The 27,661-nt window shown below is 40.2% G+C and overlaps 2 protein-coding genes across 5 annotated transcripts in view; one reads left to right on the top strand and one right to left on the bottom strand.

Annotated features, from left to right (window-relative positions):
* ZNF740 (zinc finger protein 740) overlaps positions 1 to 20,037 on the top strand; it is a 79,387-nt gene extending 59,350 nt beyond the window's left edge. For 3 of the 4 annotated variants that reach the window (XM_077483875.1, XM_077483871.1, XM_077483873.1), the window contains 4 exons: positions 1,719 to 1,781; positions 5,241 to 5,308; positions 5,388 to 5,506; positions 8,695 to 20,037. In XM_077483875.1, the coding sequence (XP_077340001.1) occupies positions 1,719 to 1,781; positions 5,241 to 5,308; positions 5,388 to 5,506; positions 8,695 to 8,784 (340 nt within the window). In that variant the 3' untranslated portion in view covers positions 8,785 to 20,037. The remainder of the gene's footprint in view (positions 1 to 1,718; positions 1,782 to 5,240; positions 5,309 to 5,387; positions 5,507 to 8,694) is intronic. The other variant, XM_077483874.1, reaches the window with a different exon arrangement.
* Positions 20,038 to 22,714: 2,677 nt separating this feature from the next.
* ITGB7 (integrin subunit beta 7) overlaps positions 22,715 to 27,661 on the bottom strand; it is a 132,686-nt gene continuing 127,739 nt past the window's right edge. The window contains exon 17 of the mRNA XM_077483870.1: positions 22,715 to 27,103. Coding sequence (XP_077339996.1) covers positions 27,038 to 27,103 — 66 coding nt within the window. The 3' untranslated portion in view covers positions 22,715 to 27,037. The remainder of the gene's footprint in view (positions 27,104 to 27,661) is intronic.

The following is a 27,661-nucleotide window of genomic DNA, read 5'->3' as shown; positions in this document are numbered from 1 at the left end:
CATTTCCGGCATGCTGAGAATGTAAGTGTTTTTTGAAACTGGGTTTACTCCCGCTTTAAGTGCATCTCTTCTTTTCTTTCTGCCTCTTTCCCTATTGAGGAGATTCAGCCTTCTATTGTACACTAGTGTCTCCAAGAAAGTGACAATGGGTCAGAGGGGAGCTTTTCCCTTTGGGAGATTCCCTCCCAATTTCCTGTTGTGTTTTAGCATGGAAACACTAATGAGTTGTGGTTATTTTTTTCTTGTTTTTAGGAGGTGTCTATTTATAATGGACATTTTTTATGAAATAGAATTTTAAAATGTACTTTTTATTATGTTAATGTATGGCGAATTATTCTAGGAGGAGGTTTCAGCACCTATAAAGTACCAATCCTTTCTTGTTTTGTATACTAAATGTATGGGGATGTGGTGCTGATCTTCAACTGAGCTCATGTTCTTTTTGATGAAATTTCTAGGCTTGAAAGCGAATGTGTACATTTTCCCAATATTACACATACTGCAAAAATAAAACTGGCAGGGATTTTAACCCTTCCCTGTTCCTTCCAACGCTAAATATGGTTATAGATCAGGGGTGGCCAACCAGTGGCCCGCGGAGCCCTTTGATGTGGCCCACGACCTCCTGCTCTGGAATGGCGGGTTAGCAAGCCCAGATCGCAGGTTGCCGACAAATCATACCCCAGCATCAGTGGTGTGAATGAAGCTGGTGGTACAGGAAGAAAAGGGCTGCAGAGCAGAGCCCATAAGCCGATGCTTCCCGTACAGCACCGGTTTTTGCCACAGGCAGAGTCTATGGCAAAGTTCAGTTAACCCACAGGATAGAACCAGGTGCACTACCCTGCACCCGCGGTGTGGGTAATCAGTGTGAAATCAGTTTTAGGCCCTTTTCACATGATCGGCCCTACCCAATCGGACCCTCAATTCACCTCTACAGAGCGGCAGATGTAAACAGACTTTTGTCCGTTTACTCCCGCCCGCCTCCAATCTGGTCCTAAAAATCTGATAAAAAAAAAAATAGAAGGGAGTTCGTCCCCTTCCATCTGGGTGGATTGGAGGGTCTATAGAGTACCTGTAACCTGTCATCCACCCGCTCCGCTCATTGTGGCCCACGACTGGATACCAAGTTGCTTAAGATGCCCTCGCTCTTAAAAAGGTTCGGCACCCCTGTTATAGATACTTTTTTGTTTGTTAGTTTTCTGTTTAATCATTTTTTTTTTCCTGGGCTGTCCAGCACCAGTCATCAAGGGCCACAGACCACACAAGTTGTTGGACTGACACAGTGATGCTTGGAAATCCACATATTACTTGACTGTTAACTTTTGTAAATGTCCTTTCTTAAATATAACCATTACATGGAAATGTAGTCACTGGATGTTTTTTTTTTTTTTATATTCTACTTACATTTGAGAGCATTTTTTTTTGCTCACTCCACTTTTTCCAAATTTAACTTTACTGATCCTGGCCATGCAAATTGCAATCAAAATAATGTTGTGCCCCTGCCCCAGTGACGTCACATATGCCCTGAGATGTTAGTGTGAACATTCATGTACACAGGATGCCAGAGCTCTGAAAGCAGGTGAATGGAGTATGGCCAGAAAACCATGAAATAATTGAGTTTAAAGGAATGGTGAGCTCTGAGCAGCCTTGTTAATGTTCTAGATCTAGGAAAAGCGATCTAGGAATAGAGACCCTTTCAAGTCATTATTCTCTGTTAATTACAGAAATCCTAAGCCTGTGGGAGGAACTTGGCCCTTGAAGACTGAGTTGGACAACACTAATATAAGGTATTTTTGAATGGCGATAGGTTACTTTTCTGTTCAGCTAAGTTTGCCCTTTACTACTTGAACATCGAGGATCTATTTTTAGGTTTTAGGAGAGCTAGGGTTGTCCTACCTGGTTGGCATTTTAGATTTATAAAAATATGGCAGTTTTTTTTGTTTTTGTTTATGCATCTCTAGAGTTGTTGGGGCAATCCCAGTTTCCCTATTAACTGTAGCTGTACATTACTTTGTATAATCTTCTTGCTGCCAGTGTGTGTAGAATATTTTAATAAACTTGTGAATTCTTTACATAATGTTTCAGATGTGTTTTTCTGTTACAAGTTGATGCAGTTAGGAAACTAAATGTATTTGATAAAACCTTCAAGCAAATAATGCTTGAAGGTATCTATATTGGGGGAAGATGTATGTAAACGCATTCTTTATTTTGGGATTTTTGATTTGTATTCACCTGATATATAATTCATATAGTAAAAAGAAAATATGTGAAATGTATTATTGTTCTATTACCAACAGTGTGCTTCATAGAGGGTATGGCAGGTATGTAAGGGCTTACCCAGGTTTAAGGTTTGGTCATATTTTGGAGGAGACTTGCTAATTGCTATCATACTAGTAAAGAGCATCTATAGTTAGAACGTTAGTAAAAAAAAAAAAACCTACAAGGTAAAGGCATAACGTACTAGTATGCATTGCATACTAGTACATTATAAAAGACTTCCCTTGAAATTTAAGCCACCACTGTAGAGGCCTACATCTTCACCTGGTCTTCCTTCTGGGTCAGCGGGCTTTGATGTCCCTCCTGCACAGAGCTCTGAAGGAGCGGCATGGGTATGCTGTTCCTACAGAGGGCATGTGCTAGTGACATCACCGGCTGCTGTTTCCTGGAAAATCTCCTAAAAGGTGCCCGTTTAATAGATCTTCTTTTTGCCTACAGGTAAGCTTTATTATAAGCATACCTGTAGGTAAAAATTACCTGGGAGACAGAGTGGAAAGGTTTGTAAAGCACTGACTTATGCATTCAAATGCTTTAGTGAATCTTGCATATGCAGAACATCAAAGTACTTGAAGCAAATCCAGTTTCTACTCCAGGCTTATTGATGTACTGCAGCTAAAGCTGCCCATAGCTGGATCAAAATTTTGGCCAATTCAGCACAGACCAGCCCAATTTCAATCCAGCTGTGGCCATTCCAGTTCATGAGAAGCTGATATTTCCATCTGCTTCTCTTGAACGGGCTAGTTGGAAAATTTGTCTTCGATCAGCAGGAGTCTCACTGTCAGAATGACAGTGGGGAGGATTCTCCGAACCACCTCAAATGTGTGGATGGAGGAGTTCAGTTTTTTTTTATTTTTATTCAGCTAACTGCTGAATGGAAAAAAAAACTGAGCCATGTATGGTCAGTTTACGTGAATGGCAAACAGAAGGCCTGGTTGGGTATGATAGATCTCTTGTATGCATTTCAAGGCTTAACTATTTCTCTTACCTTTCTTACATACTGATGTTTATCGTAAATGTGCTTTTTACCAATTGCAGTGAGCATCTTTGTAGAGTTTTTAAGATGGAATAAACCACAAATAGAAAACTGGAAGGAGATGGTGCTGGCTACCATGGTTATTCCTTAAATAAGTGAAGCAGATCTGAAATAAGTTTTGAGCTGTACTAAAGTTAATTTTACAAAAAAAAAAAAAAAAAAACACATTGAAATCTGAATTATAACTAACCAAGGGTAGCAGTTTCATCCCTTACAGCATCCTCCTTCCCTTCTTTGACAGCCTCTGCTTTCCCAGCCTCACCAGCATTTCATTTTTTTCTTCAATTATCTGATTTAAAGCCTTTAATTGACAACTGAAAATGATTATTTTTTTTCTTTGGTGGAGGGCAATTGACAAACTTGGGCTGTGAAGATTTACACTATATTGCCAACAGTATTGGGATGCCTGTCATGAACTTTATTGACATCCCAGTCTTCGACTGTAGGGTTCAATATTGAGTTAGCCCACCCTTTTACAGCTATAACAGCTTCAACTCTTCTGGGAAGGCTGTCCATAAGGTTTAGGAGTGTCTATGGGAATATTTGACCATTCTTCCAGAAGCGCATTTGTGAGGTCAGGCACTTGTTGGGCGAGAAGGCCCGGCTCACAGTCTCTGCTCTTTTTCATACCAATGGTGTTCTATCGAGTTGAGGTCAGGACTCTATGCAGGCCAGTCAAGTTACTCTACCCCAAACTCGCTCATCCATGTCTCTATGGACCTTGCTTTGTGCACTGGGGCACAGTCATGTTGGAACAGGAGAGGCCATCCCCAAACTGTTCACACAAGGTTGGGAGCAAGGAATTGTCTTGGTATACTGATGCCTTAAGAGTTCCCTGAGTTCCCTTCACTGGAACTAAGGGACCAAGCCCAGCCCCTGAAAAACAACCCCACACCATAATCCCCCCCTCCATCAAATGATTTAGACCAGTGCATAAAGCAAGGTCCATAAAGACATGGATGGATGAGTTTAGGGTGGAGGAACTTGACTGGCCTGCACAGAGTCCTGACCTCATCCCGATAGAGCACCTTATGATGAATTGGAGCCGAGGCTGCGAGCCAGGCCTCCTTGTCCAACATCAGTGCCTGACCTCACAAATGCGCTTCTGGAAGAATGGTCAAACATTCCCATAGACACACTCCTAAACCTTGTGGACAGCCTTCCCAGAAGAGTTGAAGCCGTTATATCTGCAATGGGTGGGCCAACTCAATATTGAACCCTATGGATGACGACTGGGATGCCATTAAAGTTTGTGTGTGTGTAAAGGCAGGCGTCCCAATACTTTTGTCAATCTAGTGTATTTACCTATTGAACCCAAATGAAATTTGCTGCCACCAATGTGCTTGCTAGGGTTGTGTTGGCCACGTTAACCTCAATGGAGATTTTCAACACACCAACTGACAATGCTCGTTTTGCTAAGCAAAATCAGGAGAGTTCTGAAATAACTTTGTAGTGTCTAATCTTCACAGGTGTGATCCAGAGGATAAATACCTCCAAACACAATTCCTTAGATCAGGGCCCTCCAGCTGTTGAACTACACGTCCCATGAGGCATTGTAAAACTCTGATATCCACAGACATGACTAGGCATGATGGGAATTGTAGTTCCTGAACAACTGGGGGGCCATAGTTTGGAGACCCCTGCCTTAGATTAATAATCCATAAATTTGAGGGGGGGGGGGGGGGGGTTCTGCTTTCTGTGGTCTTGCACTGTGTATACCATGAATGTAGAACACAATTATGCCTGTAATCAAGGGTTTTGAAACTTAATTTCACTAGTTGGTAAAATTCTTTGCTTCTCTATCCCATGACTATTTGTGGTCTATTTATTCCTAGTATGGCATAGAAACATATCACAGTGGTCCTACAAAGAACTGCAAGCCTAATATGGACTTTCCAGAAAACTCACCAGGCGTATTTATATGTATATGTTTTAGGTCTGGTGCAAGTTTACCTTCATACTCACCGAGTTACCATGTTGACAGAGACATGTTCGTTAGCACAGGTAAGCCAAGGTCACATAGTCCAGGATCAGTGTTGTGTTAGCAAAGGTATCTTCAGTATGGCTGCCTGTTATGTTGTAGGAGAGCGCCCTTTTGAGTGTGACATGTGCGACATGAAGTTTGTTCAGAAGTATCATCTGGACAGGCACAGACGGGTCCATAGCGGGGAGAAACCATTCAAATGTGAGAGATGTAAGCAGGTATGTCATATTTTTTATTTTTATTTTTTTTTTTTCTGTCAGCCTAAGCCTCGTGTATGCAGTTTTTCAAATTGGACATAATGGAAAATATGTGCAATGTGCGGTTTGCTGGGATTTGCACTTCTCACAGAGGATGTGCAGCACCTGAAATGGATTTCCTTTGGTCTTGATGTTAAAGCGTAACTCCACTTTTTTGTTGAGTTAAAAACATTCCCCTCTGGGTAATCTATGTACATTGCAAGGATTTAAAAAAACTTTGTTGCAGATTCCTACCTTTTTTGTTCTGAAGAAATCACTGTTTGTTCCTCCGTGCCCCTGAGTAAGTCTAATAGGAGTGGTTTCAGAATCGGGCTATAATGAGGAAAGTTGCTGGGTCTGCATCCCTTTTTAGATGTTTCCTATTGGGTGTATCTTGCCCAAAATTTTATTTTTGCTGCAGGGGAATGCCTAAAATTAGATTTGTATCTTAGTGCAGACTTCTGGGAAAATCAGTAAGCCGGTCACACAAGCAGGAAATTTTTTCTAAAGGGGTGTTCTGTATGCATTCTGTGTACAGAACACCTCCAGGTAGCCATATTGCATTGCACTATACAGAAAATGACAGAGCTACAGATTTTTAATAACATTCAATTACAATATGACTTGTGTCACAATTTTGTGTGTATATATTTGCTTTTTTTTCCCCCTTGAAAGTGGAGTTATCCTTTTAAAGTGAATGTATAGTAGTCAAGTAAAGTGGATACATCAAAATTAGTATTTTGTAATTTTATAACCAACCAGCAAGTTGGGCCCAAGGCTGTTTTGCACATTTTGCCAGACTTGGTGAAAGTATCCTGTTTAGAAGTCAAGCTGAAAGGGTTACCAAACCCTCTGTTTTTATTTTATAATTTTTTTTCTTAAATATGTCATACTTGCCTCCTCTGTGCAATTGGTTTTGCACAGAGTGGGCCCGATCCTCCTCTTCTGGGGCCTCGCAGCGGTGCTTGTGGCTCCTCCTCTTCCCGAGTGTCCAGTCGGAGAAGCTCTCTCCTTTGGCACACCCGTGCGGGCTCGCTCCCGTGTCCTGCTGCTGCATCTATTGACACAGACAGCAGGACCCGGCACCCGTGTCATTGGAGATTTGATTGACAGCAGCGGGAGCCAATGGCTGCACTGCTATCAATCTATCCAGTCAGGACACGAGACACTGGCTAGAGCTGGTGTGCTCATCCCCGGGGCAAGAAAGAACGGGTTCAGTTAAGTATAGGATGCATTAAGGTGAAAAAACCTGAGGCTTTATAACCTCTTTCACCTGATGCAGAGAAATGACCTCTTCCACTTCTCTGCCTGCTCCTGTTTACATGTGGCTATACAGAATTTTTAGTCTGGGAGAGAATCTGAAAAGGTGGCTACTACAAATTGGAGCCAAGCGGTCAGAATAATCATTTTGTAACTAGCCTTTAAAAAAAGGCTAGCAATGATAGTCGCTGTATTTCTCTCAGTGCAGAAATACTTTAATTGTAAGATATTAAGAGGCCAGTTTTTTTTTTTTTTTTTGTAATTTTGGTAATTGCTGGCTAATTACATTGTTCATCAGCTTCTTCTAATGCTCATAGACTCCATCGGCAAGTACATTGCCCCCTGTGATCCTGGCTTTGCCACCACAACAGACATTTAAGGTGGAAACCCATACTTTATTGAATCTTTCATCTACGCTATACTGGCTGGATAATCTAAAGCCTCAGACACACTATTAGCTTTTCTGCAGATTTTTGTCTTCAGATTTACCAAAACCATTTAATATGAGATCAAACCTTAAGTTTGAAGTTTCAATTTTGTATGCAATCAGGCAGGCCCCTTGCACTACATGGTTTCGGTAAATCTGAAGACAAAAATCTGCAGAAAATCTAATGGTGTGTATGGGACTTTAGGCAGAGGAAGTGTAGTTTAGAAATGTAAAGGGGAGACTTCCTCAAATGGACTCTTTCAGAGATAAAAGGAGCAGTGAGTGACTTGAGATTAAAAATATCAATAACCCTTTAAATTCAGGAATACTATGACTTTAAATGGGTAATTTGGGCTCAGCTGGTCCTTGTATTCATTTATAAGGCTTTCTATGAATATCTGAGCAGTGCTCAGCCTAACGGCTGTATTGGAGAGGAGGGTACGCCGGCAAGGAATGGGCCATAGGAGCCTAAGCGTGATGTCACAGCTCCAGGCTTCACAAGCCACTGTTGGCGTTCTCTCCTCTCCACTGCAACCGCTGCTGGCTGACGCGAGATCACATGAGCACAGCGGGCTGAACATCAGTAAGTATATATATATATATATATATATAATTTTATTTATTTTTTTACACAATGGTAACGACTAAGCACTAACATATGCGTGAAAAGCGTCTACCTCTTTGTCCCCTGCTCCCTCTGACAACCACTTGTCATATGAAGCTTCAATAAAAGGATTATTGGAAGTGCAGCCGTCCGAAATTTTTATTTGTTACACAGCATGGAGCTGGGATAGCACCTGACTAGTATGTGTGGGGATTAACCAGAGACTCACTCGCGTGGAGCTGCTTTTCTTGTTTCATCTTTTTTACACAGGTTGGGCTGGCCATACATGGTCTAATTTCAAAAGAATTTTCTTTTGAAAATCAGAAGATTTGTGTGTTTTGTGAACCGATGGCACCACCATTGATTTCGAAATTCGGCCAACCAAGCTTTCAATTTCACCTCATGTTGCTACAGAAAATATTTTTCGTGGCTGGGAATCTTCTTTTCTTTCTGGGAATTTTCTTTTCTTGCATTTGTGCATTTCTTTTTCGATTTACATTTCTTGCACAAGTCTACTATCATTGATTAGAAAATCGTTTTTCAAAAAATGTTCCATGTCCGATTATTGAAATTTGATTGCTGCACAAAAATCGGCTGTTGCTGCAGCCCACTAATTGTGCGAAATACGAACGAAAATTATTAGATAAGATTTTCTAAATAAAATTATTTTGAAATTCGACCCATGTATGGCCAGCCTTAGTCAGCATAGCTGTTAGGAAGGGGGTAGGGGGACATTTTTCAAGGCTAGTTAGGTTTTACCTGGAATCCCACTTTAAGACAACAGTTTTTTTTTTAACCATATATCTAGTATTCTCTTGAATGTTTAGTTGTGGTTACTGTTTGAATAATCACAATTTGCTATTTTTTTTTCTCTTTAAGGCTTTTTCAAGGACGGACAGACTCCTGAGACACAAGAGGCTGTGCCAGGGCAACCGTCCACCGAATGCCGACACAGAGCTTGCTGTGTAGCTTGCGGTTTTAGCTGTCCATTCAGTGTCCCGAATTTTTGTTCACTCAGGACATAATTCCACCAGTACTAGGTCCCAATATCTTGAGAGAAATATCTAAAAGGACAGATGACTGATAATTGGGGTGGGGGGGTCATTTTATCTGTGATACAAATTTCCTATTGAACGGAAGTCTAGATGACTGAATTTATACTGCAGTCTTGTCCAGCCATACATGGAAGAGTGAAAGTGAAAAAATGAATCAAGCAAGGACTATTTGTGCTTATTCAGGTAAGCATTTTCTGCAATACTGGCGGAAAAAAAAAAAGTTGGACATTGATGTTGCGCACAAATTCATGGAGATTTCCGAGATGAACTAATATTATTAGTATCTAACTTTATAGATAAATGATATCCCTAGGTTTTAAAGTTGGCTATACATTTAGGTCAGACCACCTGGTGAACATTGGCCAGTCTGAAATCAAAACCATTTTCACAGGATATATGTAATATGTGAGCCTCATGCGCCCACCCGCCCAGGGTGATATTCTAGATCAGGGGAACACTATGGAAATGGTTGTATAATCGAAGGCTGAACATTTTTTCTTTAAATGTTTACATCAATCTGTAAAATCATGTATTCCTTTTTGTCGAGATGAACCAATGCCCTGTAAAGGGCATCACGTAAAAAGAAAAAAAGGTGCAGGCATTACATGCCGCCAGCAGCTTTGGTTTTACTCCCCAACCAAAATATACACTTGAATGGCAGATGTTCTAATTGGCTTAAGGCTGCTCTCCCGAAATTAGTGAACATTAAATAATTTGGACCAAGCTGGAACCATTTAGCTTAAGACATGCATCGGCTCCCAACACTGAGTGTAACCTGAGCCATGTACAGTATACAGCTCTGGCAGCAGGACCGGGTGCAGTTTATACAGCACACACAACCCTGCTGTATCTGTTAAATAGTTAATTTGGGCCAAACAAGCTAAAGTTCACTAAAACCTAGAGATCAGCCTTAAAGTGGTATTAAACCCAAAAGCAAACCTCTATATTGCAGCTTACCAATTTTTAGATGTGATGGCTGCATTCTTTTAAATTTTTTAGGCTTTTTGTTATTTTCACCTTGTGGTCCAGCCAGTAAGTCTGTTGGTTTTCAACAGAACAAGCTCGCCTGTAAATGTAGCCGTTAGAGTGTGGAGACAAACCATTTACCACTGATAGGGATGCTTGCAATGATCAGCTTTTTTTTAATGTAAATCCTTTATCCCAAAAGTAAACACTGTAAAGGCCCATACACACGATCAGACTTTTTGACAACAAACATGCAAATTGGCTGTTTTGGAGCAACATCCGACCGTGTGTACGCTCCATCGGACAAACTTTTTTGGTTTTCATCTGACTTTTGTTGGCTGTGCGAACGGACAAACTTTCTGGCAACAAAAGTCCGATGGAGCAAAGTCTGATCGTGTGTACAGAAAACCATAGGACTTTTGTACAAAGTACAAACAGGCATGCTCAGAACCAATGCAAAAGATCAGACAACAATACAGAAGTTGACTAAAGGTGGCGGTAAAGAGCAGAAAAACCACGTGATTTGGTGAAAGTTGGCTGAAAAAGTCCTGCTGTGTGTATGCAATACAAGTTCAGGGCCGACACCCTTTGTACAAAAATCCACGGGAAAGTTTGTACAAAGTCCTATCGTGTGTATGAGGCTTTACAGTAACTGCACCATGAACTAGAGTTTGGATTTAGTTTGTCGGGTGGACTAGCACATTTAGATAAACTTACACTCTCCTACCTCCAGATTAACAGCTCAGCTGTTCAAAGGTGCTCCTTCATCCAGAATGGAGGCACTCTAATAAGAAAAATGTGTGTTACTGGCCAGATCACCTGAAAACGGGCAGAAAAAAAGCCAAAAAAAAAATGAATGCAGCCACCAAATCTAATGATTGGCAAGCTCCAATATATTAGTTTTGGATTTTATACCGCTTTAAGCTTCAGCATTTCTTTGTAGTTATGGAGGTTGCCTGCTTCCACACATATTCCTATTGGCTTGTCAGGCAGCCCATTATTATGATGGACCAATAGGATTGTGTGGGAGTGGTAGGAAGTGTTCAAGCTTTAACAGAGTCAGTTTAGCTAGTTTAGAATAGCCCAGCCCAGGGCCGGTTGTTTCTGTAGCAACCAATCAGACGTGTCAAACCAGAAATTGAATATCTTGCACATTACCAAACCTTAGATGTGGTAGCTGCATTAGCCTTTTGGATCTTTTTCCCTCTGTTTTGACCTGGTGATCCGGCCAGTAGCGCACCACCTGTATTAGAGTGAACCCCCCCCCATTCTGGATGAATGAGCACAGCAGAATTGTCAGTCTGGGGGGAGTGTAATATGTACCAGCAGAATTAAATATATGAACAAATTTACAAGCCGCTACATCAACCGATTTTTATTTTTTTCGTTTGGATAAAAGTTTTTGTAAGCACCTCTGTCGGTGCTAAATTACCTGATCACCAGATGAAATTAAAGAGCCTAAAAAACCCAAATATAGTCATCACATGTAAAGCCCCGTACACGCAGGCAAAATGTTGGGAGATATTTGCTGGTACAAAAAATACCAGCAGACATTCTGCCCTCGTGTATGTCGGTTTGTCCAACAGAAGCGGGCCTTTGGAAAACCAGCAACCGACCGACTCCCGAACAGCGCTCTTAGCCAATGGCGGAGAGCGCTGATCGGAGTGTTCTGGCACGGGATCCATCGCCCTATCAGAACACAACAGCTCAGCGGGAGGGATCGCTGAACTAACTTCACATGGGTTAGTACAGTGGCTCCTGAACGGAGCTGCAGTTCTAACTAGTGTGTGCCCAGCATTAGAATTGGTAAGCTGCAATATAATGTTTGCTTTTTGGTTTAATGCCACTTTAACATGGCATTGTCTTCTTAATAAATCCTTTAAGCCTGCTGGTACTATCAAAAATCTTTACGTTCCTTTTCTTCTGTAGCCCCCTGCAATAACGGACTTGTTAATACCTTCCTTCTTACTAATTATGCAAATACTGTACAAGGCAAGGGTTTCTAGTGTGTCTATAATAATGTAACTGTTTTAATATTTTGTCACACATTTCATAGTTATTTTATATATTTAGCACAAGGGACTGTTCAGGACCAAGAAGATTTCATACAATAGATAATTGCCTGTTTTATGTTTTTAGTGTGCTATACCTTAGGTATGTGTGTCTTATTTTTATTTTATTTTTATATTTTTTCCCCCTAAATTTGGGGAAATACAATGTTTAAATCATTGTAGTTTTGGAAGGAAGAACTGTAGGCAGTTTTGAAGTTTTTCATTTGTTACTTATTCCTATGCCACCGTAGCTAATTTTTTGGCCATTTTTTAGGTTCAACCACTCTAAAATGAAGCTAGGAATAAAATAAAAAAGGACATATATGATGCTGCCTCTTACTGGTTACAGCAGTTTTTCTGAGTCCCCCTATATATATAATAATTTTGTTACCTGTTGATCCTGCCAATTGATCGTTTCCCCCACAGAGTGGGGTCCATTCTGCAGTGAAATCTCACAGCAGCATTTCCACCCTGAGCTAAATGAAGCTGTACTCCAGGCAGATATACTCACATCAATGCATGTCTGTGTTCATTAAAACCCAATTAAATATATTTGTTTAAATGCAAGCAGTGCTTACCTAAATCTGATTTAGTATGAGCCTATTGCAGCACCCTGTAAGCAGAGCTCAGATTGGGAAAGGGAGAAACAACTCATGTAACCAGTCCATTGTGCTGTACTGCTTATGGACTAAAAAGGTAGGGGAGAGAGAGAGAAGCATGACAGAAGATGAGCTCATCTGTCTTCTGCTTCTCCCTTCCCTGTCCAGCCACGTGGGGGGGGAGAACAAGAAGGCCCAGTTCAGATATATGCAGATTGGAATGCGTTTTGAAACTCATCCGATTCACATGACATGTGAACCAAAGCGACTTTCTATGAAGCCGGTTCACATATGTCCAGGCCGGCCGTGGTCCATTTTTAAGAGTCCTGTGTCTCTTTCAGTCCAGTTCAGGTGCGAATTCAAGTGTCATACACTTTAAAAATTTGTATCTTAACCAGTGAACGAAACTGCACCGGTCTCCTTTTAAAAATAAAAAAAAATCAACCGTGCCCAGGCTAATGTGAACGGAGCCTAACTGCAGTGTCCAGAGTCTCCCTGGAGACTGATAAAAGGGGGAACTCGCCCAGAAATGTACTGGCATTGTCATCTCCTTGACAGATGACAAGAATCCAGGGAGCATGTCTGCATTGACAGCGACCTGAATTTAGTGGTGCCTTCTTAGAGCTGCCGTGTTCCTTCCCCTTAGCCTGGCTGGGCTCCCCTTAGCACTTCTGAGTCCTGGATTGCAGATATCGCAGCAGCCTGTGTCCTGCTACACATGCCTGCCCTTTCATTGTTTTGTGAGTGCATTTTATATACTCTTCTTTTTTTTTTTTTTTTTTAATGAATGGTTACAGTTTAATACTACAATATGAGCTCCCCTGCGCTGAAATTGTTTATTTTTGAGGACTAGGTGCGACCAGGTGATTGACCAGCTACAAGCCTGTGAATTAGCAGTGACTGTTCCAATAACCATATGCCTGCTACATTTTTTAATTTCACTGTAGTTCAACCACATGAAGCTACATTAGGTGGACTTCACTGGCAGGATCAGCAGGTATTTGTGAGACTTGGCAGGAGGCCTAAATAAAGCCGTTAGTGCTGCAAAACATTTTTTCTTTTTAAATAAATGAAAGCGTTACCTTAAAACAGGGTATAAAGCATAGAAGGTTGGGTGCTGATCAAAAGGAGGTCATATGTACATGTCCGTGAATGGTGCATGGTCCCAGAATAGTCTTGAACTGATATCAAATACGAGCAAGATGGGCGTGATTGCAAGCTGCTTATCGTCAAGTCCAATTATGAATGAATTACTAAAATGTGCAGCTGGAATGGGGGGGGAGGGGGAAGAATCAGGACTGTCTCTGTGATATAGGAAGTACAGTGGCAATTGAACCCACTAGTTTCTACTTAAAACTGAAATATCAGTTTTTAGTGGCCTGACCCATTTAATAAGCTTTATGTGCTGTCAACTTGTTTAATGAGCCTGTTTTGTGTTACTAAAACAACTCCGCCTTCTCTAAATAATGGTCATTAATGAACAACATGACTAATAGCATGTTTCACTTACTGCACATTATCAGATGTGGCTGCAGAACTCATTATTTTTTATGTTTTTACTGTGTGGTTACTGTATTTATTTTGATACAATTTTAGCTTATTACCTTTACGGCATTTATAAAGCTACTAAACTGAAAGAATGTTGCTTCATGAAGTGGCATATAGTAATAACCAAATTCATATGCCAAATGTATCATTCATTTTTATTAAAGTTGAATCTAATTTGGATGGGGATAGAATTTTTTTAATTGTTAATTAACTTTGCGCTCAGGCAAGCGTCTCTAGTGCTTTTGAATGTAGTGGTTCCTGATTACTGTTACCTGGCAAATAGCAGAAGTTGAATACATTAATACTGTTACACAGAACCGGCATAAAGTTTTTTGTGATCAAGGACATGGAATCATTTTGTGTTTGTATTAAAGCAAAAAAAAAAAAGTGGATACATCGGAGACCAATAATGTCCTGCAGCTTTTGTAGCCTTATTTCAGTTCAGTTTTTGAGACCACTCTGTCATATTGCTCAACTCATTTGGTATATTTTTCCCCCTCTGCTGGTTAGAAAATGCATTGCATCTTTTGTAAAATGTACTGCACTGCTTGGACCTTGAAGAATAGGGTATATCCTTAAAGCTTGTTCTGAAAATTTGGATGTAGGTGCAGATAAAAAAAATAGTAGTAAATGTATCCAGGAGCAATCCAGATGGATCTAGGGTCACCAGTGTATGGTGGAGTGTTAATCACTGAACCTTTATTGATAACTCTCCCCAGTTAATGCAGGAATGTGAATGATTCTTTAGTTTTGTTTTGTTTTTTGTTTGTTTTTTCAAATAAGTATATTGAAATATAGAAAAAAGTATTGTAGAAATAGACTTATTTTTTGTAGAATACTAATGAAAGTTCAATTTTTTGTTTTTTTTTATAAAATCTGACTACTTTTGACTTAAGTGGACTTGTTGTTTGTACACATTAGTCAGCCACTTTATTTAGAGAATCCAGCCTATCAATTCACTAAGAAAAACTCTCTAAGTTTTGCTAAACCAGTAGACCAAAATGGCTGCCTCTTTGTAAATAAATAACAGGTACACTTAAATGTCTGCTTATCTGTAATAAGTCATTTATTTCTTTTATTGCAGTATCGTGTGTTGTAAGTTTGTATGCCTATTTTTTTTATTCATTTTAAATATTAATCATGTATGATATTTTGTAAAAAAAAAATAAAAAATGAAAAGTGCCATGACATTTCATAATAAAATTAACTTATGCTTTAGATTGGACAGCAAATGCATCACATCAACTGTGACCTGTTTTTTAATCAGCACTTCTGAATGACTTATAATACACAGGCTTGCTGTTTAATGCGCTTTTCTCCAGTGAGTTGAGGGCCACACTCCCCCTTGTTGCTGCTGCCATCCTGCCCTGGTCCTCTCCTTATTCTGAAAACTCTTCCATTGGTCAACTACAAATGACATAGACACAACATTTACTTTGTCCTGCCACTTGGTTCTTCCCAGCATCTGATAGATGCCAGGATTGTACACTGAGCTGTACATGAACTAGTTGGTGTACAATTGGAAGAAAAATTGTTGGCAAGCTAGGAAAGACATTTTGGAACAGTGTCTCATGCTATAAAAATTATCTGCTACCAATTTTATCAAATTGAACTATCTTCCACTTTAATAACAAATCTAAATGGTAGCTGTCACTTTAAACAAGTTGTTAGTTGTTTGCAGGATTTAGTAAGCTTCAGGGTTGCTTGAAACTTAAATGAAGCCTATCAGCTTGTTTAAATTGACAGCCAATTCAATATGTGTTAAACATCCTCAAGAGTGGAGCAGAAGGGTGCTTTAAGAGCTTCAGCAAAGCTGCCTGAAGCTTGTTGAAAACTTTGCAAGTGCTTTATAAAAGCTAAGTCCCCTTTCACACAGGTGGACTGATTGAGTCCGCCTGTTAGCTTTTAGGCAGACCCACTCGAACCATCCATTGCCTTCTATGGAGCAGTGGATGTAAATGGACATGTCCGTTTGCACCCACCAAAATCCAATCCTGTCTGCTAAAAATGGATGGGATGGGGGTTCAGATGACAGTCTGATGGTAACGGACTACCCATAGAGGAAAGCGGGCTGTGTCCATTCTGCATAAGCAGATTACAGACTGACCTGTTATCTGACTGATCAGTGGATAGATTCCCTGCTGAGCAGGCAGGGTGTGATCCCATGTGAAAGAGCCCTTACTGTACAAACTGCACCTAGGTCTTAGGCTGGGTTCACACCGCTGCGGCAGCGAGAACCGGATGTGATTCGCACCGCACTGCGGTGCAAATCGCATCCGATCTCTGTGCGATGCGAGTTCAGCCATACAGATAGTATGGCTGAATTCGCATCGCTCCCGCAGCAAACTCGCACGGGACCCTTTTTTTGGTCCGCAGCAGAATCGGATCGCATGGGTGTTCACACCATGCGATCCGATTCCTGTCCGAGTTTGTAGATCGCACTGCGATATGCGAACTGATCTGGGGGTGTCATTAACATTTCACTGACACTCCCAGCAGTCCGCATAGGGCAGTGTGAACTGCCGGCGGGAGGCATGCGATGCGGGAAAACACCGCGGATTTGCGGCGTTCCCGCATCGCTCCAGTGTGAACCCAGCCTTAGAGTGCACCTTCTTGGAGAAAAGCATGTAGGCTTCAAATGAGTCTTCCTAAAATGCTTGCTGCCTGCTTATTATGCAGACATCGTTTTCAGCATGTTTTTGAGCTGATCTGGAAGTATGGCAATCTTGAAGGGTGTAATTAGGGCGGCTAAGATACAACACAAAAGACACACAGCGGAGGAGAGCAAAAAGAATCCCATGAAATGTAAGTATGTAAACAGTAAAAAAGGGAGGGCAGACCATATTGGCCCCATAAAGAATGAGGAAGGACATCTGGTTACAAAGGATGGGGAGATGGCAAAGGTATTGAATTTATTCTTCTCAGTCTTCACGAGGGAATCGGGATTGGAGAAAAGCCAATGTAGCACCAACATGGATTTATGAAGAATTGTTCTTGCCAAACCAATCATGGATTGAAAACTGGCTACAAGGGCGAGTTCAGAGGGTGGTGATAAATGAGGAGTACTCGGAATGGTCAGGGGTGGGTAGTGGGGTCCCCCAGGGTTCTGTGCTGGGGCCAATCCTGTTTAATATGTTCATAAACGACCTGGCGGATGGGGTAAACAGTTCAATCTCTGTATTTGCAGACAATCCTAAGCTAAGGAGGGCAATAACTTCTCTGCAGGATGTGGAAACCTTGCAAGAAGATCTGATCAAATTAATGGGGTGGGCAACTACATGGCAACTGAGATTTAATGTAGAAAACTTTTAAAATAATGCATTTGGGTGACAAAAATATGAATGCAATCTATACACTAGGGTGAAGAACCTCTGAGGTTCCTAGTAGATAATAGGCTCAGCAATGGCATGCAATGTCAAGCTGCTGCTAACAAAGCAAACAGAATATTGGCATGCATTAAAAGGGTATTAACTCAAGGGATAAAGTGATAATTCTCCTACTCTACAAGACTCTGCTCCGGCTGCACCTGGGGTATGCAGTCTAGTTCTGGGCACCAGTCCTCAGGAAGGATGTACTGGAAATGGAACGAGAACAAAGGCAACAAAGCTAATAAAGGAACTTATTCTCTCTGGAGAAGAGATGCTTGAGAGGGGATATTATTTCAATTTACAAATGCCATACTGGTGACCCCACAAAAGGGATAAAACTTTTGTGGAAGGGAATTTAACAAGACACGCGGCCACTCATTAAAATTAGAAGAAAAGAGGTTTAACCTTAAACTTTGTAGAGGGTTCTTTACTGTAAGTGCGGTAAGGATGTGGCATTCCCTTCCACAGGTGGTGGTCTCAAAAAACTATTAGATAAGCACCTGAACAACCACAACATACAGGGATATACAATGTAATACTGACATATAATCACACACACAGATTGGACTTGTGTCTCTTTTCAACCTCACCTACTATATAACTCAGATTAAATTCAAAACAACTTATCTGCTTATTTGTTCTGGGTTAGCGACTTGACCACAGGTAGAGCATGACAGGCCGCATAATCTGCATTTGCAGAATAAGAAGTCAGGACTGGAAGCCTCCATGTATTTTTCAGGAAGAGTTACATTAACTTAACGTGTACTAATTGCAAGCCATGCTCATGATTAGTAGCCACAGATTTTGGTGAGCATTTTAACCTTAAGCCTAGGTTCACACTGATGCGAGTTTGAAATCGCCCGAGTTCCACTAACATTGCTCGATTTCTATTCAAATCACCCCGGAAGTCACCAAAAGTAGTACAGGAACAACTTTTGGGAATCATTGCAGCACCACAAAGTCGGCGTTGCACCAATTCGGACCGTGCCATTGCTGGCAATAGCCACGATTTGACATGTAAAATCGCATGCTAAATCGGGCCAATGTGAACGTGGGCTAAAGATCAACTGTTTTTAGGTGATGTATGTGCACTGTGCAGTTGGATGGGGGTCAACCTCCCTGGCGGTAATCCCAAGTCTGGTTCGGGTTGGGAATTTACTGATAGAAGCGGTAACCCCGAGCCAGACTCGGGATCGCTTCGCTCGATGCAGGGGAGGACACAAGGAGACTTACTTACCTTGTCCCCTGGATCCAGCAATGTCCTCCTCTCTGTGTGATCGAGCTGTCCTCCGCTCGATTCACAGTGCCGAATGCCGCCGAGCTCCGTTCCCTGCGGCGTTACGGCGCACGGGAGCGGAGAACGGTGGCAAATTCAAAAAAGTAAAAAGACACAAAACACACACAGCACTGTAATCTTACAGATTACAGTGCTGTATTAAAAAATACACACCCCCTTTGTCCCTAGTGGTCTGTGCAATGCCCTGCATGCACTTTTATATTATAAATACTGTTTTTTTTTTCTGCCTGGAATTTGGAGATTGTCCACAACAACCAAAACGTGTCCCTTTTTCAGTGTTTTAGGATTTGATTGCATTATTGAATAATTTTTATTCTTTATTATATTATAAACTTTATCATACCCGGGATGTCTGCTAGACTCTGGTTTGAAGAGATTTAAGAGAGTTATTCCTAAGAATTACAGGACTACAATATAAAACGCCAAATTTCCATGCAAAATAATTGTACCGCTTTCAGCACCTAATTTCAGACTGAATCATACCGCCAGGGAGGTTAATGTTGGCCATTCACTTTAAAATTGAATGGTGGTTTAAAGTTGGCCACTCACTTTTACAGTTTCAGTCTAAAATCTCCTTTAGATTGCCAACAATTGGTACTGCAGGGCTTGTCTGGATACAAAATGAATGCTTTGTTTAGGTTGGCTCTCATGTTACACATTTGGTAATCAAAAGGGAGATTGTAACGAGCATGGGGCAGCTTACATCCCAACTGAACTTTTCAGATCAAATCAACCTAATTTTTTTTGTGCATCAAAACAAAACTTGTTCAAAATCTTGTTCTTAAAAAAAAAAAAAAAAAGCAGTAGAAAAGCCCTTCTCTTGCCAGTAAAAGTCCCTTGCTCTCTATGCAAGCCAGCAGTCTTTCTGCAGAGGTCCGACAAGCCTATTACAAATTCAGAGCTGTATGGAGAACTGTAAGTAGCTGTGATTAAGCAAGAGGTGTTGGACCTCAGACAAAAGACCACTGCTTTCATACAAAGAGCAAAGGGTGGTCTCTACAGCATACTAGGAGGCAGGCTGTAGCTTTCATTTATGACTGACTACATTTATATGTATATATGTATATTGAGAGCATAATAAAAAATAAAAAAAATGGACTCCTTGTACTAAACCACTGGCTACAAAAGCAGAGCCATGCCTAGATCAAGGCTTAATAGACTTTATTTCTAAAACGAATTCCCCTTATCAGTTTATTTCTACATGTGTTTTACTACATTTAGCATATTCTTGTTTTGTAGTTCTGTAACACTGTGCGGTCTGTTGTACCTTATTTTTTGCTTTCTACTGCCAGTGTGTTTAGAATATTTAAATAAAGTTGTTTTTTTAATATAAAAGTACTATTGTGTATTTTTACTTTGATTATACTAACATTTACTATTTTATGTACAGTGTATAATATGGGTATGTTATTTTATTTGGAACTAAAAACAAAAGCCACATACTCCGATACTTGTTTTAATACGCACCCTTGAGCATATGTAAAATTAAGCATATTTATTACATCTCTTGAATACATGCCCATTTTCCCCACACTACACGTACAAAGCAAATGCAGAATGTGTTCTGCTTTCCATTTGACATGGCAACACAGCTTTGAATTCCTAAGTATATGGCATCAGCCCTGCCTACTTCATTACTGAGGTCACCTATCCTCATCTCCACAGCCCCTTCTTCTGCACAGGCAGAAAGCACCAAGAAGTGATCAGATCACAAGTTTTCTGGCAAAATAAACAGGTATTTGTTGCACTTCTAAAAAAAAAAAAAAAAATTATTAGGCAGACCAAAAGGGAGCAAATAAGAAACATTTATGGTGGGAATTTATATACACGGAGTTTTCACATCAAATTATGTTCAGGACTGGAAAGAACAATTCATTTATATGAAAGACTATATAGGAGTATTCATATGTTCATCAGGCTAACCTGATGTTTTTAACTTTTTGTAGATGCTGGAAAATGAACCACTTCAGCCCTGGATCATTTGGCTGGCAAAAGACCAGAGAGCGTTTTTTTGCTATTCGGCACTGCGTTGCTTTAACCGACAATTGTGCGGCTGTGCGACGTGGATCCCAAACAAAATTGACCTTCCCCCCCCCCCTACAAATAGAGCTTTCTCTTGGTGGTATTTGAGCACCTCCTGCGGTTTTACATTTTTGCGCTATAAACAAAAAATAGCAACAATTTTGAAAAAAAATAAAACTTTTTTTTACTTTTTGCTATAATATACCCAAAAAATATATAAAAAATTTTTTTTTTCCTCGTTTAGGCCGATACGTATTCTTCTACATATGTTTGGTAAAAAAAAAATTGCAATGAGCGTTTGGTTTGCGCAAAAGTTATAGCATCTACAAAATAGGGGATAGTTGTATGGCATTTTTATTAATAAATAATTATAATTTTTTTTTTACTAGTAATGTTGGCGATCAGCTGCTTTTTATTTTTTATTTTTTTTTTTTATCGTGACTGCGACATTATGGTGGACAGATTGGACACTTTTGCTGCTATTTTGGGACCATTCACATTTATACAGTGATCAGTGTAATTAAAAATGCATTGATTACTGTGTAAATGTGACTGGCAGTGAACGGGTTAACCACTAGGGGGGGCTGTAGGGGGTTAAGTGTGTCCTAGAGAGTGATTATAACTGTCGGGGGGAGTGGCTATGTGTGACACACTGATCACCACTCTCGATTACAAGGAGCTGTGATCAGTGTCACTAGGCAGAATGGGGAAACATCCTCTATGGTAAACATCCAGGGCCGGTGAAGCCTGTCTCCGACTCACTGATGGAACCGGTGAGTCTGTAGAAGCACCAGAGGGCAGCGAGAGGGGGGGCATCCCCTCTCGCCGCCCATAAGAACGATCAAGCGGTGGAACACCCGCTATGATCGTTCTTATGGTGTAGGGAATCGCCGACTGAAAAAGCCGATATCTGAATGATGCCTGTAGCTGCAGGCATCATTCAGATATACCCGCACAAAGTCAAGTACGTCATATGAATAAGAACATTATACTGCCCCTATAAGCTCATGCTGGCACACACCAAGAAAATCTAGGGAATACATCTTATTTAGCAAGTTTGACCTGTCATAGAAAATATAGGGGCCGCCACTCCAGACCTCCTGCTAGAAATGCCTACTGCCTAGGTCATGCTGATCCTATAGCAGTGAGGGTGAATGACTGCAGTATAGTTGAGCATCATGGGAAATGTAGTTCCAAAACATTTGGGCTGCCAAGGTTCACAATCGCTGTCCTATAGAATCAATACTTTGTTTCACTGACCATGTAATACGTGCTGAGATGTAAAAAATAAAATCTTATCTTTGGTCTTATTTTGGGTCAGTTAATCATTGTTGAAGCCTCAGCAATCATCAAAACGAGTGGCAAAAACCTAATTTAAAGCATTCAAAGGTATGAAAAATATATAGTATTCTATGGGTTACAGCAAAATTATTGAATATAGAGATATAAGCACCTTTTGGCAGATAATCCTCACCTGCTGAGTTCTCGCTGCATCCTGTCATACAAAAATGGTACTGAGAACAATAATCCAATATATAATATAATTGGTTTTACAGGCTTCATTGGTAATTCATAGTGCACCTCACTGAAATAATTGCAGGGTTCAACAAGCTAAATAAACAGCAAAAAAGTAAGCATTTCTAAGAAGATATCTTCGCTGGCCTGACCACAGTTAATGCAGCTTTTAGCAACTCCAGTTTACTGCATCCCTATCTAAATCCTACGTGTATGCTATGCAAGAATGGGTCCTGCTATAGAGAGTAATATACAGAGTGTTCACAGGAAAAAAAAAAAATATTTAATGTGGAAATCTGTGTCTGGTGCATGCACAGGGTGTGAAAAGGGAAGCAGAGTGCATAAAATTATCACATTCTGCGATGTAAATAGAGGCATCCAATTAAATTTACAAAAAGGTAACCAATATCCAATCCCAATGCCCAAACCAAAAGGGCGTTTGAAGAGGTATAAATGTACCTTACAAAAACAATAGACATTCTAAAAATATAATACCAAATTTTATTACAAAGTTTAATATTCACTGCATATACAGTGCAACCATCAATCAGCTCATCAATTATATCATTCTATAATGTACAATAGTTTAGATATGGCATGTGTGATCAATGCATTTAGCGATCAATATGCTTCCTCAGGATCCACGTCATAGACTGTGTACAGATGATAGTAATCTCATAGAGCTGTCAGAGTATAGAGGACTGCTTCTTAGAAGATGTAACAAAAGGGGAAAGATATCCCAACATCAGAGCCTCATAAGGTAGAGAAAGAATGTAACCCTAAAGAAAAGTGGGATGATCTCAGCATCCCCAACACTGGTGCCCATGCCCCTTCTTCATACAGTACTCCCTAACCTGATGTCATTTTCCCTTTACATCCACAAGCAGAGCAACTCCAGAGCATGGAATCTAAATGCAAAAAGACATCTATAGTCTACTGGAAAAAGATGGTGTCCTGGCTAAGGACGATAAAAACCATCTCATGTTTTGTATTACAAAATTAGCAAGTTTTTATTTTTTTCCTTTTAATCCTGTAAATATAAATAATTTTTAATATATCACTTGGCACCTAGCCCTAGATCCTGAAGTTAATGCATGTTCATGAATCTGATACCAGTGGAAGTCTCTCTGTAGTCCTCTACTGTTATTAATTTACAGGATTTATTTAGCGCCAACAGTTCCCCCAAACAGCTCTACAAAATGAAGGCAGACAGTGCAGTTACAATACAATTTAATACAGGAGTCATTGGCTTTCAATGGCCTAAAAAAATATTTTCTGGTAAGTGGAAATGTGTTTCCTGTTGCCATAGCTGAGTAATGGCCATAACCTTCATCAAAAGTGTCCTCACGCCCACTTGCCAAGCTAAGGAAGAGAGGCCTATTAGACTGTGGAGTGCACAGAATAATGCAGTAAATCTGTGGTGTCTATATACGCTGTGCACAATTATTAGGCACGTAAGTATTTTGACCAAATCATCATTTTTATGCATATTATCTAACCCCAAGCTGTATAAACTTAAATGCTTATTGGATTTAAAGTGTTACTAAACCCACAACAGTAAAATCAATCTGTATATGCAACATAGCATGCTTGTTATACTCACTGTGGAACTTAAGGGGTTAATCCTCTGCATTGTGTAAAAAAAGGCTGTTTTATCCTGTGTCGATCCATCCCCTCCTGCACTGTCTATCTGGGGAAGACCAGCTGACACAGGCAGAGTAGCCGACCTGCACATGCTCAGTTGTGTCTTTATGCTGGAGAGAAGGTTTACTTGTTTTCAGAGTTTAGGCACATGATATTGACATCACACATGTGGGCGTGTATACAGGCTGTAGTGAAAATCTTCTGCCTGAACTCTCAGCACTGGAGAAACTCTGCAGTTTATCATGTAACCGTCGTATACAGATCATCCAAAAAGGTATATATAGTGGCAGCATTTTAACGTAAAGAGAAGATTTATAAGTTGTGAGGGGATGGATGAACTATTTTCATATTTCTGGGTTTAGTAACACTTTAAGCATATCCGGTGTATTTGTGTAATGAGGGGGGTGGGTGTGGCCTAAGGAGATCAACACTATATCAAGGTGTGCATAGTTCTTAGGCAGCTTCTTTTCCTCTAGAAAAATGGACCAAAGAAGAGATTTAACTGGCTGAAAAGTCAAATATTGTAAAAAGTCTTTCAGAGGGATGCAGCTCTCTTGAAGTTGCTAGGACATAATCACAGAACCGTCCAATGTTTTGTTGAAAATAGTCAAGAGAAACATGTTGCGAAAAGAAGACACAAGTTAAAGTGGATATAAACCCTCTCCTATACCCAGTGAAGTGTTTCATCTGCAAGCGAGATGAAACAATTCTCCCTACATAAGTTTTACATGTAGATCTGCTCTCTTAATCTTGCTATATTCTTTAGAATTCTTATATCGTGTTAGAACTTTTACTTCCTCATTCAGGAGTAGGAGTGGATTCTTGGCATAGACTGTGTGACAGCTGATTGGAGGAAAGGCACGAAGATACTTTCAGAGCTGTGCTGTGACAAGACAGGCTCTCTGCTAATCCATTTATAGTACCCATCCGGACACAAAATTCAGGCTTCTTTTATCTCCTGTCTCAGGGGAACTTGTCAGAAGTTATCATGCTAATAACAGAGGAATGAAACGGCAGAAAGACACAGGACTCTGGGCTTACAGATATATGTGCCTAGGTCAAATTTCCCGAATCAGGTTTAGATCCACTTTAACTTAACTAAAGATTTGAGAAGAACCAAACCTGAAGCTACCAGGAATCCATTATCCTCCAGTGCTGTCATATTCCAGAGCTGCAACCTACCTGGAGTGCCCAGAAGCATAAGGTGATCAGTGCTTAGAGACATGGCCAAGGTAAGGAAGGTTTAAAACCGGCCACCGCCGAACAAGTCACATAAGTTGGAATGTCAAGACTGGGCCAAGAAATATCTGAAGATGGATTTTTCAGGTTCTATGGACTGATGATATGAGAGTGACTCTTGACGGACTAGATGGGCCTGTGGTTGGATCAGTAATGTGCAGAGATCTACTTTCACTCAGACGCCGGTGGGGTACTAGTTTGGGCTGGTATTATTAAAGGTGAGCTGGTTGTACCTTTTTGGGTTGAAGATGGAATCAAAATAAACTCCCAAACCTACTGCCAGTTTTTAGAAGACACTTTCTTAAAGCAGTGGTACAGGAAAGTCTGAATTTTTCAAGAAGACCATGATATTTATGCATAGCAATGCTCCATAAATGGGAGATTTAAGGTGAAGGAAAACTGTACACCTCTCTGAACAGTGTCTGGAAGGCTGTGGTCTTCAACAGATCAAGAAACTGACAGGCTCTATGAATGGAAGGCTTATGACTGTTATTGAAAAGAAAGGTACCTATATTGGTCATAATTTTTATTTGTAAAATTTGAGTTATTATTCTCATTTTAACAGATGGAAAGAAAAAAAACAAGTGACATGGGAAAGGTTTCATTTTTCATTTAGTTGTATAATAATTATGCACACTAATAGTTGCCCCATAATTGTGCCATAGATCTTCTCCTAACAAAGCCAAAACCTCACTTTTACTTTCTTTAATATTCAGGTTTGAGGTTTATTAACATTTTGGATTGACCGAGAGTGCTGAAATGAATCCTCAATAATACAACTTGACTAATAATTGTGCACGCGGTGTAGAACTATACAGTCATCTAGTAGAAAAGTGAAGGTATCTCTTGCTTGCAGCTGCTTTGCACAAAAAAAAAAAATCTACAACGCACGTGACCCTCCATCTCTGCAAGCAAAAAAAGTTATGTCTTAGCTAGTGGATTAGCATGGACTGCCAAGAACAGCATCAGACAGTTCTGATCTTTCTTATGGGAAGTCATGCTTTTAAGACTAGGTTGGCAGCACCATATTTTATATCTTTACTTGTAAAATATACATAATTTCCTAGCCTTGTATACATTAAAAATTGAACAAATAATATTTTAGTTTCCCTGTGTACTTACTATTTAAATCGAAGATGAGCCCAAAGTGGAAGACGTACTAAAACTTGTGTATGTAAAATCACATGCAACTGTGCATAGTAACCAATCGGCTTTTAACTTCAACCTGTTCAATTAAGCTTTGACAATAAAACCTAGGAGCTGATTGGTTACTTTGCACAGCTGCACGAAATTCTGTGTGGTCCAGTTTTAGTAAATCTCCCCCAATGCGGCTTATACAGGTACATATGACTGCCTCCATGTACCTATGTATGTATACAACACAGTAAATAGAGACAACACATTTAAGGCCCCATGAACACTGGGGACGAATGCCTGGATTGCAGACTGCTAGCAGTATATTAGTAATGCTTGGTTCACCATCCAGCTGCAGGAACTGTCAGTCCCATAGAGTTTTATAGGCTCCCGCAGTGGATGATGCACTTGTATATTTTGCCCACATCTAAATGCCAGAGTCTCATGCACCAGGGCTAATCTACCAGTCTGCAGGGGGCCTTAGGATAAATTACTTAAGGCGAGGAGTTTTACATAAGGTTCTTTTTAAAGTAGAGAAGATACAGATACAAAATGCCTGTCATAAGTGTAAACAGAATTGCATGAAACTGCCTGAAAAGTCCTTTAAAATAGTCACATACATACCAGGTTCCTAGGTTTTGCTCCTAAAGTATTTTGGGTACTTTAGGTTTATAGGTAAAAACTGTGTATTTTGGTTTCTTGAATATTTACATCATTGGATCACATGTATAATTGTTCTGTATCATTTACTGGATTGCTCAGATGGCTCCATATGTAATCCATATTAATCCTGGTTAAAATTTGGGTTCATCACCGTGGTAGTAGCACTTTGGTAGAGTGGGTTTTGTGCCTGCCATCAGAAAAAAATATGGTTGAGTAAAATCATAACTGCAACAAATGAAGCAGGAAATTTGCAAATAATAGGCTTGTATTACATGAGGTTTAAAATGTTTTTGTACATATTGTGATTGTTGGGTATTTGCACACAGACCTTTCATTTAGTTTTAAAAATCAGAAAAATGGTCCTATTACAAGTATGTGTTTTCATATGCTTTGCTATAGTATGTTAAGATTCTCATTCATAATATGCTTATCTTAATCGTACAGTACAGGACAAGAGTTGTTCTCTTGGTCTGGATCAAGACGCCATGCCAACCCCCTCATCCAGGCTCCCTCATAGATATGATGCAACATAATGCCTGTTTGACTACAGCAGAATTCTCTACCACTATGTGTAATCTATTCCAATGTCCAGTATTGGGAACAACAGGTGCCAACAGCCGTAAATGTTTTTCTGCTGCCTCTTACCCAATTATATTCATGAGTTACAAACTGAATTGGCTTGTGCATCTACACGTGCAGAAGGCAACACGATGGGGGATTTGGACATCTTAGCAGAGACTGCTGA

Source organism: Lithobates pipiens, unplaced genomic scaffold (assembly GCF_037356315.1).
Source record: "Lithobates pipiens isolate NorthernLeopardFrog02 unplaced genomic scaffold, aLitPip1_a1.2 Scaffold_16, whole genome shotgun sequence".
NCBI classification, from domain to species: domain Eukaryota; kingdom Metazoa; phylum Chordata; class Amphibia; order Anura; family Ranidae; genus Lithobates; species Lithobates pipiens.
Note: the sequence above shows the minus strand (reverse complement) of the source record. Positions and strands in the feature narration are given on the sequence as shown.